General features: G+C 37.5%; 1 protein-coding gene across 2 annotated transcripts; it reads left to right on the top strand.

Moving 5' to 3' along the window:
- The first annotated feature begins 271 nt into the window (after positions 1–271).
- MED6 (mediator complex subunit 6) lies at positions 272–20,013 on the top strand. Of its 2 annotated transcripts, none has more exons than XM_016211898.2 (8): positions 272–432; positions 4,391–4,550; positions 5,860–5,951; positions 8,102–8,184; positions 8,654–8,762; positions 11,847–11,962; positions 15,795–15,899; positions 16,431–16,519. In XM_016211898.2, exons 1-7 carry the CDS (start codon positions 411–413, stop codon positions 15,858–15,860), a joined length of 648 nt encoding a protein of 215 aa, XP_016067384.2. In that variant the 5' UTR covers positions 272–410; the 3' UTR covers positions 15,861–15,899; positions 16,431–16,519. The 2 variants fall into 2 exon arrangements, with proteins under 2 accessions (XP_016067384.2, XP_016067383.1); XM_016211897.2 differs by having other exon boundaries at positions 276–432; positions 15,795–15,822; positions 16,431–20,013.
- The last annotated feature ends 2,012 nt before the right edge of the window (positions 20,014–22,025 follow it).

The raw sequence follows: 22,025 nt of genomic DNA on the forward strand, positions 1-22,025 counted from the left end.
CAGCCCTGCCTCTCTCCTCCCCGCCCCCTCCACCTCCCCGGTCCGCCCCTCCTCTCCCGGCCTCGGTCCACCTCAAGCCCCGCCCCGCCCCATCTCCCAACCCCGCCCTCTCCTCCCACAAGCCCAGCCCCTCCCCTTCGGCCCAGCCCCACCTCCCAGCACCGCCCCTCTCCCCAAGCCCAGTCTCTCCTTGGGGCCCGGTCCCTCTCGTCTCCGCCCCTCGTACCTCCTAGCGGTGCCTCTGTGCTGCGGGCCACTTCCCCTTCCCTGCCCTCTTCTAGGTCCGCAGGGTCCTCCCCTCTTTGCGTTTCTCCTCACGGTCCCCGGGATTTGCAACCGGCTGCTTCCGTCGTCATAGTTGTTACGTTTTCTCTGCGCCGGAAGGAGAACCCGCGAACGCTTTAGGAATTATGGCGGCGGTGGATATCCGAGGTAATCTGTGCTGTTAGCCTTTGTTTCTTGATTGAGGTCTGGTTTGGGGCTTTATAGCTCGTGGGGGCAAAGTTCAGGTTCCTTTGTGATGTCTCCAAGCTCTTTTTCTGTGGACGACCCAAGGCTTTAATCGGCTTAGTTTTTACCTGTTCCTTGGCGTCTTTCACAAGTGTCGAAATGAAGGGATTGGTAAAAGCTCTGGGCTTTGAGCCCTCAAGCCTGCAGTATTGTTTTACACATATGTTTCTACAGGAAGTATTGGGTCTTTTCTACCCGGGCGAAGGAAGGCCTTTGGGCAGAGTGGGAGGTGGGGTAATGAACCGACGTGGTTTGATTCATCTCTTGGGACTTGGCGTTGTGGCTGCTTTGTTTCTGTCGTCGTGCCCTTCGCTTCCCTGAGCCTGAATCCCTAACGTTTTCTTCTGTAAGTTTTATTTTTGAGTCAGCGGTACCTTCCATTGAACACTCAACAATTAGGGCAAGGGTCGTTTCTTTTTCACAGCTGAACTTTCAAGGTTCTCAAATAATTGAGTCACTGAATAAATATATGGAGACGCATTACCTTCATTGCTGCTTGATGTCGTGCAGCATTAAACCATATATTCTCTTCTCAGCCCACCTACACACATCCGTTTCAGTGAATTTGAAAAACAACAACAAATCAAAACTGGGAATTGTGCTCTGTTATTCCAAGAGTGAATCAGAAGGGAGATTGAAAAATAGCTGAAGATGAGAACCTAGTTCTAAACAGATCAGGTTCCTCCAGGTTGGGAGGAGGGATCTTGGAAGTTCCCAGGAAAAAATCAGTGGAGTGAGAGAGCCCCCGAGATTGTTTGTTGTTTGTTGTTGTTAATCCTCACCTGAGGTTATTTTTTCCATTGATTTTTACAGAGAGTGGAGGAGAGGGAGGGGGAGAGAGAAACATTGATGTGAGACACATGGATTAGTTGTCTCCCACATGCAGCCCACCAGGGCCAGGGATGGAACCGGCAACCCAGTACATGCCCTTGACCAGAATTGAACCCCTACCCTTCTTCCCTGAGCTGGCAGGTGCGCCAGTCATTGAGCCACAAGGGCCAGGGGCGAATGATTAATGTTTATCTTTTATTGTGGTGATGTCTCCCACAACACTTCCTACCCTTGTAAGGAAAATCTCTTTATTTCTGTTTGAAACTTTGTGGTACTTTCCCTTAAAGAAAGTGTGAATTTTTGTACTTAGGTGCAAGCTGAGATTCAACCCTAACCCCCAGCATATTAAAGAAAAAGGGCTTTCCTTAAAATATGTTTAACTATACCTCTGGCCTGTGTGGCTCAGTGATTGGAGCTCCGACACCACAGGAAAGCATCCAGGTTCAATTCCGGTCTAGGGCATGCACCTGGGTTGCAGGTTCCAGCCCCCACCAGGCATCTTTGGGAGGCAGCCCATTGATGTGTTATCTCACATCCGATGTCTGCCTGTCCCTCCTACCCCCCACTCTCTATCAAAATCAATGGAAAAAAGTGTCCTTAGGTGAAGATTAACCAAAAAAAACAAAAGATACTTAACTATAATATGCTCCAGATCATTTCCATGTAGGGTTTTTTGTTTGTATATACTTGATTTTTATTGATTTGAGAGAGAAATTTGTTGTTCCACTTATTTACGCATTCATTGGTTGATTTTTGTATGTGCCCTGACCAGGGATCAAACAAACTTGCAACCTTGGTGTATCGGGACAACCCTCTAATCAACTGAGCTACCTGTCCAAGGCTATATATACTTGATTTTTAAAGGGAAGTGTTTGTGATTCCTTTTTCTATATTAAAGAAAGTAGAGCCTAGCACATGTATTACAAATATATTCTCGTTTTATAGTTATTCAAAATGTCCAGTGATCTTCAGCATTCCTGGATAATGCTCTTACATATTTGTCTTTCATCATAAGTTAGGTTTCCAGTGCCTGATTTTATCACTTGCTGATTGTTAGAGAGCTGTTTTGGGGCTATGTCAACATGCTCCCTTGCTACTAAATAAAAGAGAAAAACATTTAGTTCAGACTATTTTCAGATTTTAGCTTTCACAACGTTTTACTTTTTATTTGGATATGTTAGAGTCATTTCAAAGTCTCTAAGATGGGAACATGCCTGGTGTGTTAGAGGAGCAGCAAAGAGGCAGGAATGGGTGAGACAGTGAAAAAGGTGGCAGGAAGGAGATGAGGTTGGAGAGATAATTGGTGACTTGCTCCTTACCTTCCTATGCATTGCCATTGCCTTCCACTAGGTCCTCATCACCTCATGCCCCTATCTATTGACTAGCCAATATTGTTGGTAGGTAGATTTTTCACTAAACATTTGTTTATTCCTGCAGATTACTCTCTCTCTGGAAATGAACTGTAATATTTTAACAATTTATTGTCAATAACTTATTATGACACCATATTTAGTAGCAAGTTTCCATTATGTTTGTGAGAAAGAAACCTAAAATTGTCCTTTACAAATGCTTTTATATAATCATTCCTAAGGAAATAAAGAAATTTATAACAAAGTTGCTTTAAGCATAACTACTTTAATAAGTGGGCTGTAGTGCTTAAAGCTGAGAATAATGATTATCCTTAGTTGCTTTTCATTAGAAAATCTGTCTTTTTATTTTCTGGCCCGTTAAATATTTGGTTATGGCATGATCCATTTATGATGAACCATCTTAATGGTCTATACTGATTATTTGTTTCCTTGGTTTTATAATGCACACAGCATGTTTTACCTTTATACAGTTACTTTTTCTCACTTGATTCATTTTGTTTGGCACTGCTTGTCACCTTGGATTAGGTCTGACTTCTTCAAAGATGCCAGAAGCAATTACAGTATAGGCGAGGTTCTTCAATTAGCATTACATGGGCATTTTGATGTTTATGACTCACAGCTAGTGGGATTTAGTACAGTCAATGGTATGAAACATCATTGCAGCCAGTAACTAATAAAAGCTCATTAATTAAAGGTATCTAGCTCTATTTACCATGTGTGTTTTTTTCTTTGTGCATTTTGAAAAATTTCAAATTTAATTCTATTCTAAAATATGAAATTGTATGGCTGTAATTAAGGGCATTCTTCTCATATGCCCTTTAACTTTAGCATCATTATTATCTCATTTATAATAGCAACTTCCTAATTTATTTCTCTGTCCCTAAGTGGGAGGTTGCAAACTGGTGGCTCTGGATGTGTTTTCTTTGGCATGCATGTTATTTGAAAACTTTTGAATTAGTTGCCAACATATAAAAACTTAGGATTTCCAATTATTTGAAATACCTCTAGATTTCCAATCCTATCACTCCTCCACCCGATCAAATTCTTCTTTTTTTTATTATCTTCACCTGAGGATATTTTTTCCATTGCTTTTCAGAGGAAGGGAGAAAGAGAGAAACATTGATGTAAGAGAGACACATCGATTGGTTGCCTCTCAAACGCACCTGGATAGAGCCTGCAACCAAGGTACATGCGCTTGACCAGAATTGAACCTGAGACCCTTCAGTCAGAGGGCCGATGCTCTAACCACTGAGCAAACCCAGCAAGGGCTCAAATTATTCTTTAAACATAATATACTTTTGTATTTTCCCACCTTTGTATATGCATTCTCTCTGCTTAGAATTACTTTGCTCCTCTTTTTCCTGGATGATCCTCTATTTATTCTTTAACATATAGTGCTAAAACCCTCATCCCATGAAAAATCATTCCAGTTCCCTCAGGTAAGGTATTCTGCTCCCTCCACTATGCTCTTATATCAAATTTATTCATACTTTTATTATAGCACTTATCATGTAGAGTCATCATTGCTTTCTTGTGTACTTGTCTCTTCTGTTAGACTGAGAGTATGTAAGTTAGGTTTGATGTCTTCTATTCATAGTGCCTACAGCATTAGATACATAATATTTGTAGGATTAGATTTTTTTCTCTTTTCTCATTTTTTATCATTTTGTTTCCTATAGATAATCTGCTGGGAATCTCTTGGGTTGACAGTTCATGGATCCCCATTTTGAACAGTGGAAGTGTCCTGGATTACTTTTCAGAAAGAAGTAATCCTTTTTATGACAGAACATGTAATAATGAAGTGGTCAAAATGCAGAGACTAACATTAGAACACTTAAAGTAAGTTATTGTAAGAAGGTGGCATCTTTGCCAACTAGAGATTCTGCAGTGAACAATTCTTTCAAGCTGTGGATCATGAAGTACAGAGTAGAAGTTTTGGAAGAACTGGAGTTTTGTTTGGGTTTGTAACAAATTTTGATGGGCAAAGGAATTATTAGTAGTCACTTGTTGCTGAGGAAGTCTTTTCTGTATAACTTCATATATTACTGTCCAGTTAAAATACAGCTATGAGGTTTAGATGTAGATCTGATGAGTGATTTTAGCAATGCAACTGTTATTCTCAACCTTGTTACTATACTTACTGTCTCTTTTACATGTTAATGTCTTTGGTAGGTTTATAGTAGATCTCTCTTTGTATACAAAGAAAATAAAATTTTAGTCAAACAAATGCAAAGTAAGATTCTTCAGACTTAGGATGTTAAGAGTTTATTACTGTTATAAAAGTTTCTGAAGTAAGTATGTAATAGTCTTTTTTTAAAAATCTGTCAGCTAAACATTAGGGGGAATTCATGAAATTAAATTTCTGTGGTATTTTAAATAGCTTTTGCTATGAGATAAATATTTATAACTATTAAGACAACTTATTTTTTAAAAATATATATATCTTTATAGATTTCAGAGAGAGCAAAGGAGAGGGAGAGAGAGAGATAGAAACATCAATGATGAGAGAGTCATTGATCGGCTTCCTCTGGCACACCCCTCACCGGGGATCGAGCCCGCAACCTGGGCACGTGCCCTCACCAGGAATTGAACAGCGAACTCCTGGATCCTAGGTTGATGCTTAACCACTGAGCCACACCTGGCCCGGTGACAACTTATTACTTTTAAACATAATCTGTCAGATCAAAAATACATCGGGGCAAGGATAAGTTTTTTGATATTTTCTAAATAGCAAAATATATTTAGTTGGATAGAATATGTAGTTGACATATACAGTCAAGGCATGAATAGTGTTCATGTATATTTTTATATTTTACATATATTTGTAGATCTCCTAGGTCAGGAAGCATTTTGGTTGCCTTTTTTGAAACATGCTCATCAGAGTACTTTCATGATGAAAATTTATGTTCATCATGAATTTTTGTAAGGAAGTTTTGCTGTTTAAAAACCAAATCTTATTTTATTTTTATTTCACTATCTCGGAAAATAGCCAGTTTTATGAAACAGCTAGGTTTTAGTATCAAACACAGGCAGTGTTAATTCTACTTACAGTGTTGTTGTACTTTTATATAATAATTTGAATGTTCTACTGAATATTTTGTTAGGGCATTTATAGATCTCTGAATGTCTGTGTTCTGTTTTCATTCAGTCAGATGGTTGGAGTGGAATACATCCTTTTACATGCTCAAGAGCCCATTCTTTTTATCATTCGGAAGCAACAGCGGCAGTCCCCTACCCAAGGTAAAATGTATAAACTTCAGCCATTGTTTTCTTCTTAAAATACCATGATTTATTTACTTTGTGAGCTGTACAGTTTTTTTGTTTATTTGCCTTATCAGGTTCTCTTTTGGGCATCCCTAAGACAACGTACATGTTCATTGCTTTACTAGGGGCACTCAGCAGACTCAGCATATAGTCATGTGTAAGATTTGTTATGCAATACAGTAAGGATACACAGTCAGATCAATAAGGGGAAAAGCCATATCAAGTGGGGTCTGTAGGAATCCATATGTAAGCTTCCTTTTCTTTCCCTCCTGTGAGGGGCCACACCAAGTACACTCTCCAGCAGTGAAATGCAGTCTCATGTGTATATTTCTGCTCAGGTAAGTCCATTTGAGACTCTGAGTCCGGAATTTTTATTGAGGGCTAAGCATGTAGACATCTTATGCCTGCTAAAATTCCACACCCTTAGAAGGAAATCAATCATATTTTTTGTACACATTGTCTAGGCAGACTGGTATAGCAGGCATAGTTTTGTCACTTAGGAAACATTTCAAAAGCCAAGTTCCACTAGTCACATGCTTTGACACCAGGGGTCTTCCAGAATGCCGAAAGACAACTCTGCAAGCACTAACAGAGCAACTCGCTATGTTGAAACCACCTCTTCCTGTGAGCACAATTGTTGGAATTCCAACTGAACCTTGAGCATCCCAAGTAACCTTTTTTTTTCATCTCAGTCCACTGAGTTTAATTCTGTTACAAACTACGTGTTAGGTGCAATTGCACCAAATTCATAGAAGGTCAGTTGAAAATCTTCATTGACACATTCAGCCAAAAGCCTTACCTGGGTTATACTACCAAACATAAACTTGCCTTAGAAATCACACTGAAGAGTAGAGAATTCAGATTTGATTTTGAATCAAAGAGTTACTTGACTCAAATAACACCTATTTCCGAAGATGACCAGCTACATCTCCTAATTAAATACTCTCATCAAGACATTTAATAACAACCCTTCTATTGATTCCACAGAATGACTTGTTAAAAAAGTTGTACTTCCAAAGTCAGGAATTTATATTTAGTTTATTTATTTATTTTTTTTAACATATCTTTATTGATTTCAGAGAGAGGAAAGGAGAGGGAGAGAGAGAGGTAGAAACATCAACGATGAGAGAGTCATTGATTGGCTGACCTGGGCATGTGCCCTGACCGGGAATCGAACCCTGATCTCCTGGATCCTAGGTCGATGCTCAACCGCTGAGCCACGCCCGGCTGGGCAAGAATTTATATTTAGTTTAAAAGTCTAGAGTTTCTACCCAGAGAAAAAGAGAACCTTAGTCCTGGCCAGTGTGGTTCAGTGGGTTGGAGCTTCCTCCTATACACAGAAAGGTTGTGGGTTCAACTCCGGTCAGGGCACATACCTAGGTTTTGGGTTTGATCCCTGTTGGGGCTAGTACCTCTTTCCCTTCCCCTCGCTAAAAGTCAATGAAAATATCCTAAGGTGAGTATTAAAAAAAGAGAACCTTGGAACAAAGGCAAAACCAGGGATAAAATTCCCATGGTGAGAGGGTTCAAGGTATAGAAGCTATTACAAGGTGGTACCAGCCTCACTAGCAGCTGTTTTATTCCTTAGGACCCAGGACGGGGGCACAGAGGCAAGTTCAGCACATCTGATATCTTTACCCTGGGCCCTAATCCCTCTTGCTCTAAGGTCTTACTCCCCAAAGTGTGGTTGACTGACAGTAGCATTGGATCACTTGGGAACTTGTTAGAAATGCACTGTGCCTACTGAGTAAGAATCTGATTTTAACAAGATACTCAGGTGATTCAGATGTGTGTTAAAGTTGGAGAAGTACTGCTCTAGGGCAAGAGTTGGCAAAATTTTTTCTGTGAAGCTCCACAGAATAAATATTTTAGCCTTTGTGAGGCTCATGGGCTCTCTGATTGCTCAACTACTGCCATAGCAGCTGTAGATATTAATGTAAATGAATGGGTGTGGCTGTTTTCTACTATAACTTTATTTTATAAAAATAGGAATTGCCAGGCCCTGCCTTAAGTTTTAATATGGAAAAATGTCAAATTTTAGTTCTTTTAATGAAAATCTATTTAGTAGTTTGCATACATAGCTGTATTCATAGACCATTGTTTTTCTCCTCCTCCCAATTCTTTAGTTATCCCACTGGCTGATTATTATATCATTGCTGGAGTGATCTATCAGGCACCGGACTTGGGATCAGTTATAAACTCAAGAGTGGTAAGTGTCTTCACATTCTTTAAACACTAAAGAAAAGTTTTACTTGAGCTACCTTGCTTTCAAGAATCAAACAGCAGCTCCTTGTGTATGTTAGTATAAAGTGTTGATTATTAGAATGTTTTGAGCATTGTTACTGTGGGCCAACTCCATATTAAAAGTATTTACCATAGCCCTGGCCAGGTGGCTCAGCTGGTTGGAGTGTCATCCCATGTACTGAAAGATTGCGAGTTCGATTCCTGGGCGAGGTGCATATGGGAGGCACCTGGTTGATGTTTTGGGTGAGGATTTAAAAATAACAATAATAATGATAATAGTAATAACAAAAGTATATATCACAGCCCCAGCTATATAGAAATTCAAGTTCTGAAAAACAGAAAATTACTGCCTTTGCAAATGTAATATTTTGTATTTACTTTGGAAATTTTGGTTGATCAAATGAGAAATTCAGAATTCATTTTCTTTTTATAAGCTTACTGCCGTGCATGGCATTCAGTCAGCTTTTGATGAAGCTATGTCATACTGTCGATACCATCCTTCCAAAGGGTATTGGTGGCACTTCAAAGATCATGAAGAGCAAGGTAGGTAGGACACCTAGACCCTCCAAAAACATTTTTTAGTACTCTGAGAATGAAGCTGTTTTCTTTACTGCAGGGGTGGGGAACGTCTGTCCTGTGAGCCGTATATGGCCCATGAAATCATTTGATCTGGCCCTGCCAAGGCAACCACAGGCAGACTTGAAATTCAGTAAATCTAGGAACTTTTTTCATAGCTAATTTTTGTTTATTTTTGTTTAAAATATTGCAGATGTCCCTTTTTCTCCCCAATGACCCATTCCACCCCATCCCACCCCCCTCCCTCCCTAGTCCCTCTCCCCACCATTGTCTGTGTCCTTGGGTTGTGCATATATGCATATAAATTCTTTGGTTAATCTCTCCTCCTCCACCCACCCGCCCTCCTCCATCCCTCTGATGTTTGTCAGTCTCATCTATGCTTCCATGTCATTGAATCTATTCTGTTCATCAGTTTATTAAGTTCTTTAGATTCCACGTATAAGCGAGATCATGTGATGTTTGTCTTTCTCTGCCTGGCTTATTTCGCTTAGCATAATATTCTCCAGGTCCCTCCATACTGTCCCAAAGGGTATGAGATCCTTCTTCTTTATAGCTGCATAGTATTCCATGGTGTCTCACAGCTTTTTTATCCACTCATCTACTGATGGGCAAGCGGGCTGTTTCCAGATCTTAGCTATTGTAAATATTGCTGCTATGAACATAGGGGTGTATATATTCTTTCTGATTATTGTTTCAGGATTCTTAGGATATATTCCTAAAAGTGGGATCACTGGGTCAAAAGGCAGCTCCATTTTTAATTTTTTGAGGGAACTCCAGGCTGTTTTCCATAGTGGCTGCACCAATCTACATTCCCACCAGCAGTGTGCTAGGGTTCCCCTTTCTCCACACCCTCGCCAGCACATGTTGTTTGTTGATTTGTTGATGGCAGCCATTCTTACAGGTGTGAAGTGATACCTCATTGTGGTTTTAATTTCCATCTCTCTGATGATTATCGACGTTGAGCATTTTCTCATGTGTCTCTGGGCCATCTGTGTGTCCTTTTTGAAGAAGGGTCTATTCAGGTCCTTTGCCCATTTCTTAATTGGGTTGTTTGTCTTCCTCTTGCTGAGTAGTATGAGTTCTTTGTACACTTTGGAAATTAGCCCCTTATCAGATTCATCCTTGACAAATACGTTTTCTCAGACTATGGGGTTCCTTTGTATTTTGAGGCTGTTTTCTTTTGCTGTGCAGCAGCTTTTTAGTTTGATGTAGTCCCATATGTTTATTTTTTCTTTCGTTTCTCTTGCACTAGGAGGTGTATCAGTGAAAATTCCACTACGTGGGATTCTGTGACTTTACTGCCGATGTTTTCTTCCAGGATTTTTATGGTTCTGTGACTTATGTTTAAGTCTTTTATCCATTTTGAGTTTATTTTTGTGTATGGTGAAAGTTGGTGGTCTAGTTTCATTTTTTTGCATGTAGCTGTCCAATTTACCCAGCACCACTTACTGAAGAGACTGTCTTTACTCCATTGTATGCTTTTGCCTCCTTTGTCAAATATTAACTGACATAGCTAATTTTTAAGTTGATAATTTTGTATGGCCTGTGAATGATGTTATAAATATCCAAATGGCCCTTGGCAGAAAAAAGGTTCCCTACCCCTGCTTTGGGCAAACAGCAACTGACAATTTCTAGGTGTGTTTTACTTCTCCTTAGGAAGATTCTTCATAGGTAAGTGGTAATCTTTGATAAGTGCATTCAAGTTTTTTAATATTTGGAACATGCAGAGAAAATCAGTGATGAGGTAATCATGGTATTTCTTGCTTCCTAACTAGAGTCATATTGAAATCAGGAACCTGAATCTCCCAGTCTTAAAACTAGGAGAGCTGCTCTTAGAGCTGTATCCCCAGGTGGCCAGTCTGTTTTCTGATCTTTCCATGTTATCACCTGTTGTGATGCCAGGTTCCCTGGTTTTCATAGCTGCTAATCTGCTACTTGTTCTATACCATATTTTACCAATAAATACTAGAAGTGTGTCTATAGCAGTGTACCTGTATTCTGTATTTCCTTCTCTGAGAAAGGAATTCAGAATAAATTACTAATGGAAAAGTAGCCTTCAAATAGAATTCAGACTTGTGGCATGAGTGGTCTCTTATATACAGTTACATTTATTCTTAATAGTGGTTGTAGGCTGTAACATTAGATGTAGGAAAGTTTACATCAGTTAAATAAGGTTCTCCTATGAGCTCTTTGCCCCTATCCTAATGAAATATTTGGAGTAGAACTTATCTGGAACTCTTCATTTAGAGACAGTCCCCATAATATACAACCCCTCTGGGGAAATTCTATGTCATTAATTTCAGAATTTCTCTTGTAAGTTCTTTTCTTTCTTGTCTTTAGGATCTTCTGTTTGGTTTGTCCTGTTTTTTTGTTTTGTTTTTTCAGTGAATTATAGTCTTCATAATTGAGGATGGTAACTTGGGGAGTTTGTGAAAGTTGCATTTTCCATTTGCACTTAACTATGTTTCATGGGAAAAGACCATTTAATACACTTAAAATATACACAAGATAATTTCAAACAAATAATCTGGATTACGATTTCAGTAATTATGGAAAACTTTAGCCTTAAAATTCTTTTTTCTATCCATGCTTATATACTAAAACTAAAGTATCTTCTTTAAAAGGTACCTTTTATTTATTTATTTTAAAAATATTTTTATTGATTTTTAGAGAGAGAGGAAGGGAGAGGAGGAGAGAGAGAGAAACATTGATAAGAGAGTAAAACATCGATTGATTGGCTGCCTCCTGCATTCCATGCCTCCTGCCAGGGATCGAGCCCGAAACCTTTGCACCTTATGATGCTCTAACCAACTGAGCCATACCAGCCAGGGTGACATCAGCTTTTTAAATGTTAGAATGTTAATTTCATTTAAGAGGGAGAGTTGGAACACTTCTGTGTATATGCTCCGTTTGACTTATTTGGAGGATTATGTTTGAACTAGCAGCCATAAAAAATAATGAAGTTTGAGTATATTCATGGTGGACAAAGATTTGTAAAATATAAAACACCAAACTAGGCAGTGTTTTGATTTGGTCTTCATATTTTAATAGATAAAGTTAAACCTAAAACCAAAAGGAAGGAAGAACCAAGCTCTATTTTCCAGAGACAACGTGTGGATGCTTTACTCCTAGACCTCAGACAAAAATTTCCACCCAAATTTGTGCAGGTAATAAGAATGTATGTGGTAATTTTGATTTGATACTGTTTCCTGGCACATTTATTTCTACTTTTAAAAATTATTTTTATTGATTTTTAGAGAGAGAGAGAAAGGGAGAGAGAAACATCGATTTGTTGTTCCACTCATTCATGTGTTCGCTGGTTGCTTCTTGTATGTGCCCTGACCAATGATTAGCTTTGGGATGACTCTCTAACCAACTGCCACCCAGCCAGGGCTGGTATATTTATTTTTAATTGAGAACTGTTTCAGATGTGACCTAAAAATACTGATTTTCCTCATTAGTTAAAAAATGATCTCTGAATCAAAGGAGAGGTTTTCAAAGACTTAATGGAGAAAGCAGGTAAAAGGAATGGAAGTAACACTGTTCTGTGCTCTTAAGTTTAATTTCTCATTGAATTTCAACACACTGTGAGGACTACATATAGATAATATTCTCATTCAAAGTGTTGCCAAAAATGTCATAGATAATAACAAAATTAGAACCTGAACCTCATGCTGTTTTTACTCTATGTGCTCACTTCCAGCCTGATGTAGTAGATATCTAAAAATGACAGAATAGTTAAAACTTTTGTAACAAAAAGAACAACATTTGATGCAGAAGGTTTGCCATTATAAATGGAGGAGGCAGGAGTAATAGTAAGAGTTACATCATAATGCTGTTTAAGTTTTATGAATGCCATTATGTTATTTTGGGGGTGTTCCAATAGCAATTGCAAATCCACCTGCCATTCTACTAAATGAACTTTTGAAGTGAAATAGGTATGAGATGGAATATGTGAACATGTTATTCTCATGGTTAGTCTCATTTCTTATGGACCCTTTACAAGGCTGTGTATACATAAGGTCATATGCACTGCTTTTCTTGTGGGGGGCCTAATTAAGAGATTTTTTAAGGGTAATTTTAGATTAAATGAGATTTTTCACACCATGAGATGACTTTAGAACAGCCTTCCTTTTCCCCTTTCCCGACTTCACTCTGTAAGAGATATATGCTATTGGAATGGTGATGTGGTAGTGAAGGGAACAGAGGACACAGTTGGAACTCAGGACAGGAAAGCCAGTTAAGAGAAATCTCATGATTACATGAAGATGAAACAGTGTTTGATGAATAAATGAATTATAGCTGTGTGTAGGATGATCAGTAATCACTATAGAGTGTAAGAAGTTAGGTATGGTTGATCATTTATCCAGTGAGTCCTGTATAGTATATACTGGGGAGACTGGGGGAAGAACACCTAGACCTGCACAGTACAGTAGCCATCAGGCACATGTGACTAATGAGTATTTGAAACATGGCTAGTCCAAATTGAGTTATGATATATGTGTAAAATACATACTGGGATCAAAGACTTGGTAAGAAAAAATGTAAAATATCTTATTAATAATTTAAAATATTTGTTATATGTTGAAATGATAATATTTCAGATATATTTGTTTTAAAATATAAAATGTTTGTGAAAATGTGACTACTGGAAAATTTTAAATTACATATATAATTTGTAATTGTGGCTCACGTTATGTTTCTTTTGGACAATGCTGATATAGAAAATGGGACTAGAACATGCAAAAGAAGAAGTATGAGTGTTAATGAACATATACTCAGAAACCAGAAAGTCCTTAATGTATTTTCCTAGTTCCTTGAGGTATAAAGTTAGATTGTTTATTTGAGAACTTTTCCTTTTTAATATAGGCATTTATCACTATAAGCTTCCCTCTGAGTACTGCTTTTGCTGCATCCCATAAGTTTTGGTATGCTGTGTTTTCATTTTCATTTCTCTCCAGATAATTTCTAATTTCCCATTTGATTTTTTTTTTGACCCATTGGTTGTTCAGGAATGTGTTGTTTAATTTCCACATATGAGTTAGCAGAAGGAAAAATATAATAAAGATTAGAGCAAAAAATAAATGAATAGAGACTAAGGAACAGTAGAAAAAAATCAGTGAAACTAAGTTGGTGTTTTTTAAAAGGTAAACAAAATTGATAGACTTTTAGTTAGACAAATAAAAAAAGAGAGAAGACTCAAGTAAAATTAGAAATGAAAGAGGAAACATTACAGCTGGTGTCACAGAAACAAAATCGTAAGAGATGAGACTACTATAAGTAATTATATGCCAACAAATTGAACAACCTAGAAGAAACTCCTAGAAACATATAACCTACCAAGACTGAGTCATGAAGAAATAGGAAATCAGAACAGATCAAAAACAAAGAAGGGGACTGAATCAGTAATCACAAACCTCCCAAGAAACAAAAGTCTACCACCAGGTGACTTCACAGGTGAATTCTACCAAATGTTTAAAGAGAACACCAATTCTTCCAAACCCTTCAAAAAACTAAAGAGGAAGGAACACTTCCAAATTCATTTAATGAGGCCCACATTATTCTAATACCAAAGACAAAGATACTACAAGAAAACTAGTCCTGTATCCCTGGTGAATATAGATGCAAAAATCCTTAGTGAAATACTAACAAACTGAATCCCACAGCACACGTCATAATCAAGTGGGATTTATCCCTGGGATGCAAGGATAGTTCAACATACTAAAATAAGTCAATGTGATACATACACCATATTATCAGAATAAAGGATGAAAATCATACTGTGATCTCAATAGATGCAGAAAAAGCATTTGAAAAAATTTACCACCCTTTTGTGATAAAAATGCTCAACAAACTAGGTAGGTTTATAATTGTTCAATACAATAACAAATAATAATACAAGAATAAACTCTGTTTGTGGTGCTCACAGCTGTAAACCTACTTTTTACCCAGTCTTTATATGTATGCATATGTGTGTATGTATGTATGTATGTAAAGGTGTAATAAGTTTGAAGGTAGGTAGATGGAAGGGGACTTGCGTCATTAATCTTCACCTGAGGATATACTTTCATTGATTTGTAGAGAGTGAGGAAGGGAGAGAGAGAAACATTGATTAGTTGCTTCCTGTATGCGCCCCAACTTGGAATCAAACCCTCAACCTAGGTATGTGTCCTGACCAGGAATAAAACCTACAGCCTTTTTGGTGAATGGAATGATGCTCCAACCAACTGAGCCATGTGGCCAGGGCGACTTTTCTGGTTTAACATAAGAGGTAGAGTTATCAGCTGAGGGTACGGTGTAGGCTGTGAACCTTGTGGAGGAAGGAAGAGGAGGAAAGTGTTTTAAAGCATTTAACTTGAGTAATAGGAAAAGGGAGACAACAGAACTCAGTTGAGTAAAAGAACTGCTGTACAAAATGAAGGATCTGACCTTGTTCCTGGCTCCTGGTGCCCCCATCATTTTTTCCCTCTGCAGTTTGCTTTTTAATAGTATACTCATCAGAAAGCTTATGTTCATAAAAAAATACCTCTTTTTCCTCTGTGCTTCCCATACCTGCCAACTTTAAAAGTCAGACTGGTCATCCAAACTTCATTCTACTTTTTTTCTGGCTGATATCCCCTAAGCAGAAAAATCTCTAAAGTCTTGAAAGGCTCCATTTTCCCTTCCATTGGATTCTACTTAGCTGATATTTGTAAATCAGCGTAGCCTGGATGCAGAGGCAGAGGGCTTTGTAGGTGTTCAGGGGTTATGTCTGACTCTCTTGTTCTAGTTTTAGATTTGTCTTTTCTGGAACAGGTGAAAAGGAAGTAGAAAATGCTAAATTTATTTTTTATTGTATGTACATGGTTTGTCTTCATGAAGTCATTTATAATGTAATTTGAATGAAGGTGTAATTTTAATAAGAATTATAAAGTCAAGAAGAAAACTTTGCTAACCTGCCCTGTTTCCTTCTACTTCTCCCTCCTCCCTCTCCTTTGTTTTCTTTTTTTTTAATTACAGCAAAAGTCTGGAGAAAAGCCTGTCCCAGGTACGGTTCATCTGATATTCTTGTTAAACTTGAAGTAAGACCAAACAGCCTGTTTAACTCAGCATCAACGATAGCATGTGAGATGAGCTACTGTCATTTTGTCCTTCTAGGCTCTCTGATTGTAGTTTGTTTCTTCTAACGTTTGAGATTTGCCGAACTGCCAAAAGATGGTGCTTTTGTGGTAGTGATATTAGTACTTAAAAGATGAATCAGAATGGGAAGAGTAGGAATTAGGAAGGGGTGGAAAAACTGAGATGATTTGAAGTTGTTGATTCAAGTTTCAGTGTGGAAAAGGGTCTTCAGGTTCATCATTGAAAAGAGAAGAGATATTGAACTATCCATTGAACTGGGTTGAAATAATCGTGTATAATATCTTATTTAAATGGCATGTGTTTTTGTCTAGTATTACAAATTTGCTTGCGTTATGTTTCTGGGTTGTAAATGGGTTCCTATACACCTGCCTGATGAAACAGCTAAATTTAGAACTTGAGATAAGCAGTTCTAAATGAATTGGAAAGAGTCTGAGCTATTCACATTAATGTTTTCTAAATGGATCTCGTCCTTCCGTCCTTCTTCCCCTCCAAAACATATCTGCTTTTGATGGGTAGTGGATCAGACAAAGAAAGACACAGAACCTGCACCAGAAGCTGTCAAATGTGAGGAGAAGGAGACCACAAAGAACATCCAGCAGACAGTGAGCGCTAAAGGTCCCCCTGAGAAACGAATGAGACTTCAGTGAGTATTGGACCAGGAGAGAAGCCTGCAAGACTTCTGTCCATTATTACACCTCATTACTGTGGCAGGCTCTCGAGCTTTAAAATTCTTTGTCACAACTCTCTCCTTTGTACAGAATGTGCTTGTTTTTTAAGAAAGGATATAAGGACCCTCATGCTTTCCACATGGATATTTGTATGTATCTTTTGTAACCTTTCCCCTGCAGGACTTGAGCAGCCCCCTCCCTCCCTCACATGTGTACTGTTTATATATGTTTAAAACCAAATAAAGATATTTGTCTAAATTCCTTTATCATGATTTCCCCCCGTTAATTTTCTCTCTGAAATATTTCCAGGTACACTTTGTAAACACAAAGGATTAATGTTAAAAGTAGTAACTAAGGTTATTTTCTCTTTGAGTTGCATATCTCTCAAAATTAAAATAATAAAATTACTAACAATTTGAATGATAAAGAAATGGAAAAAACCTCACTCACCTATACCATCACCCTACAAATACTATAACAGTTTTGTGAATGTTCTTTGTCGTTTTCTGTGTATAGATATTTTAGAAACCAAAGCTTGTAGTTATTCTGTTCATATAATTTTACTTTATCATAGTATTATGTTTGTTGTAAGCACTTCTCCACATTTACTTAGTTTTTATAGATTATTTTAATGACAGAATAATTCCTGTGAGTGTATGGTTTCTTAAATTTTTCCTGTGTTCTACTTAGGTTTTCCCCTGTTTGCATTATTTTAAATAAGGCTGTTGATTTACATTTACCTATAATGACTTTTCAATATTTAGTATTTATTTCCTTAGGATAGAGTTCCAGTGGTAGAATCACCAGAATCTGTACTTTGCTCCTAGGCGATATTTCCAAGTTATTTTTCTCAAAAGGTTTGGACCAGTTGTCACTTAAACAGCAAAGTATGAAAATTCCAGGCCCTCCAGAATTTTACTATCACTATGTCATTTTATGTTTTTAGTGTTAATTAAGAAGCAAAAAATGTTTTTTTATTATTGTAACTGGTTGAATAATCGCTCATCTTCGACTTTTGCATTTATGAAATGTCTGATTTTTTGTATTGTGTAAGATTTTTCTTTCAGCTTTTTATTTTGACATAATTCAGGCTTACAGAAAAGTGTAAAAATAGTATGAAGAATTTCTACATATATATACACACACACACACACACACACAGACGCCTTTTGCCTAAATTCCTCATATGTTAACATTTTTCCATATTTGTTTTATTCTTTAATCTTTTTCTGTCCTCTCCCCCATATCTAACTCTTGCCATCAGTTGCTGTTTTCCTCTCTCTCTCTATGTATATATATGATACACATGTATATGTACACCTTTTACTTTTGGATCAAGAGCCAATTGCAGATGTGATGCCCATTTCCCCTAAGTACTTTTGTGTGTATTTCCTAAAATCAAGGCCATACAGTTATCAAAATTAAACTGGTATGATACCATTACCTAATCTGTAAGCCTTACTCATATCTTACCAGAGGTGGCAGGAATGTCATTTACAGCAAAAGAATATCCTGAATTACGCATTGGATTTTGTTGTACTGTCTCTTTAGTCTGCTTTAATCTGGAATAGTTCTTGTTTTTCATGACTTGATATTTAAAGAATTTAGGCCAGTTATTTTGTTGAATGTTTGTAAGTTTTCTTTGATATATTGTCATGATTTAATTCACCTCACACACTTCTGTCAGGAATAACATGGAAAAGATGCTTGTGGAGGCACATGCTATTAACTTGCCTCTTTTCTGGTGATGTTAACTGTACTTGGTTAAAGTAGTGTCTGTCAGGTTACTCTACTATAAAGTTTCTATTTTTTCTTTTGTAATTTAGAGGTATCTTGTGGGGGAAATAGTTAGAGGTTCTGTAAATACCCTGTTATTCCTCAAACTTTCACCTACTAGTTAGCATCCATTGATAATTCTTGCCTGCATATGATGGTTGCCAAATGGTGATGTTTCTGATTCCAGCATTCTTCTATGTCTATTAGTTGACTTTTTGCTATAAAGATGAGAGCTTTCCTTTCTCCCTTTCTTATTTATTTATATCATTTTGGACTTCTAGATTCTTATTTTACTCGGTGAGTTATATTTCTTTACTAGTATTACTTATATTGATGCTCAAATTGTCCCAGCTTGGGCCAATGGGAGCCCCTTCAAGTTGATTCCTATGTCCTTTTGAGATGACCCTGTCATTCATTGTGCATTTTCTTTACATTTGGGCACAGTAGGATATTCCAGGTTCTTCCCAAATCTGGAATCAGCCATGTCTCTAAGGTCCCTAGTTCCTTTTGGTAGAGAATGCATTTGGAAATCAGGATATTTGTGCGAGGCATATTTGTTTGCTACTGGGGTGTCATTGCTTCTAGGCCCTCTCAGCTGACAGAGTTAAGAAATAGATACATACTTAGATATAAGTGAATACACATACATCCCCACTCGTATATTTATGTTCATTAAAAGCCATCAATTTATACTCATACCACCAATTCCAGTCCAACACCACAGGGTTGACTCTGTTCTATATGTGTAATTCTCACCTTGATGAGAATTTTGGTTCCTGTTATCCACAGTATTTTTATTTACTTGCTTAATCCTATAATATCAAAGTAGTTTTAGAATCACTAACCTATACCTCTGCCAAAAAGAGATCCCTAATTAGAGTTCAGAATTTGCTTATTTCTTCCTATGTTTAGCTTGAAGATACATAGTTTAGATATTGTGTTTAGAAATTACTTTGGTTATTTTTCTCTCTCTCTTCAGTGTGGTTACATTACTCACTTATTAGATTGTTTGCTTCATTTGCTTCTTATTGTATTGTTTGGGGGCATGTGAGATGTCAACTTGGTTCTAAATGTCAGAACTGTCAAAAAAGATTCTAAGTATCATACCCCTTCATCCCCTGCCCTATTCATTTCTTCTGTCTTTTCCACGTCATTCCTACCCATCCCCGCAAAGTAACCAACCTAATTAATCTCTAGTTTACCTGTACTGTATTTATTTTGCACACATGAATAGATATTTTCTTATTTCCCCTTCTTATACAAAAAACGGCACATTATATAAACTTTTTGTACTTTGCTTCTTTTCTACTTATTTAAGCATGAACTTTTGACATAAAGATATTAACTCTGTCTTTGTCGTATTTGCTTCAAGTACTTTTCCAGCAAAGCTCCTTTTCCTACAGCTACATTACTGCAAAATATCACTTACAGAAAAGCACACAAAATATTAGACTACAACTTACAGTACCTGCGTAACTCAACATGAAGGTAAAGAGATTGAACATTGCCAGTCCCCCAGAACTTTATGTTCCCTTCTGTTTACAATGCTGTCCTTCTGATCAGAGGCCATCCTTATCCTCAGTTGTATGGTAATTACTTGTTTACATTTTTACCATATAACGATGTATCCATAAATAAATGTTTTTGATTTCCTATTTTTTCTAATTTTTTTTTTAAACTTATTCTTTTATTTAAGTTTAGTTGCTATACAATCTTATATTGGCTATATTAGTTTCAGGTGTGCAATACAGTGATTTGACATTTTGTACCTCACAGTGTGATCACCCCACTAATTCTGGTGATCATCTGTCACCATGTAAACTTATCACAATGTTATTGACTATATTCCTCTTTCCCTTTTCACCGATTCCCCCAACCCGTCCCTTCTGTAATCAGTCCCTTTTGGATTTTTATAGAGACTTCATTATGTAGACGTAATTAATTAAATCATTGACCATTGGTGATTAAACGCAGCCTCCAGCCATTTCCTCTCCCTGGGGTTGGGACTGAAAGTTCCACCCCAACCCTCTAATCACATGGTTTGGATAACCAGCCCCCATCCATAAGTGACCTAGGGGTATTACAAACATCACATCACTAACATCACAAAAGATACCTCTGTGGCTCTCCTTAGGAAATTCCTAGGGTTTTAGGAGCTCTGCCAGAAAACAGATGAAGACCAAATATATTTTTCTTAATATAAACCACAGTATCACACCTAATGATTAGTGATGTTGAATATCTTTTCATGTGCTTATTTGCCATTTGTATATCTTTTTTAACAAAACATTTTATTTTTATTTTTATTTATTTATTTATTTTTAAACATATCTTTATTGACTTCAGAGAGAGGGAAGGAGAGGGAGAGAGAGATAGAAACATCAATGATGAGAGAGTCATTGATCAGCTGCAGCCCGCAACCCGGGCATGTGCCCCGACCAGGAATCGAACCCCGATCGCCTGGATCCTAGGTCAATGCTCAACCGCTGAGCCACACCCGGCCGGGCAAACATTTTATTTTTTAATCCTCACCTGAGGATGTATTTTTTCCATTGTTTTTCTGAGAGAGTGGAAGTGGGGAGAGAGTGAGAGACACATCAACTTGGTTGCTTCCAGCATGCGCCCCAACCGGGGCGGGGGACCCAGCCTGCAACCAAGGTCTGTGCCGTCGGCCGGAATCAAGCCCAGGACTTTCAGTCCTCAGGCTGACGCTCTAACCACTGAGCTAAACTGGGTAGGGCTAACAAAATATTTATCTTAAATAATCAAAGTGATAGGGAAGATTTGTGTATCTTTGGAGAGATATTCAAGTCCTTGGTACATTTTTAAATTAGTTTTTTTATGTGTTGAGTGGGAGTTTTTATATATTCTGGATATAAATCCTCTATTAAGTATGTGATTTGTAAATATTTCCTATTCTGTGGGTTGCTGGTGATTTTGGTGTCATAGCCAAGCAATCATTGCCAAATCTAATGTCATTACGTGTTTCTGCTGTGTTTCCTTCTAAGTATTTTACAGTTTAGGCTCTTATATGTAGGTCTTTGATCCACTTTGAGTTAACGTAGGATGTTAGGAAAGGTTCCAGCTTCATTCTTTTGTGTGTGGATATACAGTTTTCCCAGCACCATTTGTTGAAAAGACTGTCATTTCTCCATTGAAGAGTCATGGCACTCTTGTCGAAAATCATTTAGCCACGTATATGAAGTTTTCTCTTTGGGTACTCCTCCATCGATCTGTATGTCTTTGTGCCAGTACCACACTCTTGATTACCGTAGCTTTGTGGTAAGTTTTGAAATCAGGAAGAATGAGGCCTCCCACTTTGTTCTTTTCTTTCAAGATTGTTTTGGCTGTTTGGGGTCCCTTGAGATCCCATGTGAATCTTAGGGGTTACAGTTCTGTACCGCCCATTTTGTCAAAGTTTGAAGATAGTTTTATATATTTGTCCTATTGTTCTAGTTCTTATGATGTAAGCACATTTGGTGCTTGTAACTCCACCGTGGCAGAAAACAGAAGTCTAGTAGTTTTAAATTTTGTCAAACACATTTTATACTTTTTTTTAATCTCTTGAAATAATCATATTTTTTTCTTTTATTCTGCTAATGTGATCAGTTACACTGCGTTTTTTACCCAAATATTAAGCAGTCTTATATTTCAGGAATACACTCTA

This window comes from Miniopterus natalensis, chromosome 1 (genome assembly GCF_054644295.1).
Source record: "Miniopterus natalensis isolate mMinNat1 chromosome 1, mMinNat1.hap1, whole genome shotgun sequence".
NCBI classification, from domain to species: domain Eukaryota; kingdom Metazoa; phylum Chordata; class Mammalia; order Chiroptera; family Miniopteridae; genus Miniopterus; species Miniopterus natalensis.

Excerpts from the sequence above, each read along its gene's own strand:
- MED6 (XM_016211897.2), top strand. The coding sequence starts at position 411 with ATGGCGGCGGTGGATATCCGAG. Across the intron at positions 433-4,390 it reads GGCGGCGGTGGATATCCGAG|ATAATCTGCTGGGAATCTCT; the intron begins GTAATCTGTGCT and ends TGTTTCCTATAG. Across the intron at positions 11,963-15,794 it reads TTCCACCCAAATTTGTGCAG|CAAAAGTCTGGAGAAAAGCC; the intron begins GTAATAAGAATG and ends TTTTAATTACAG.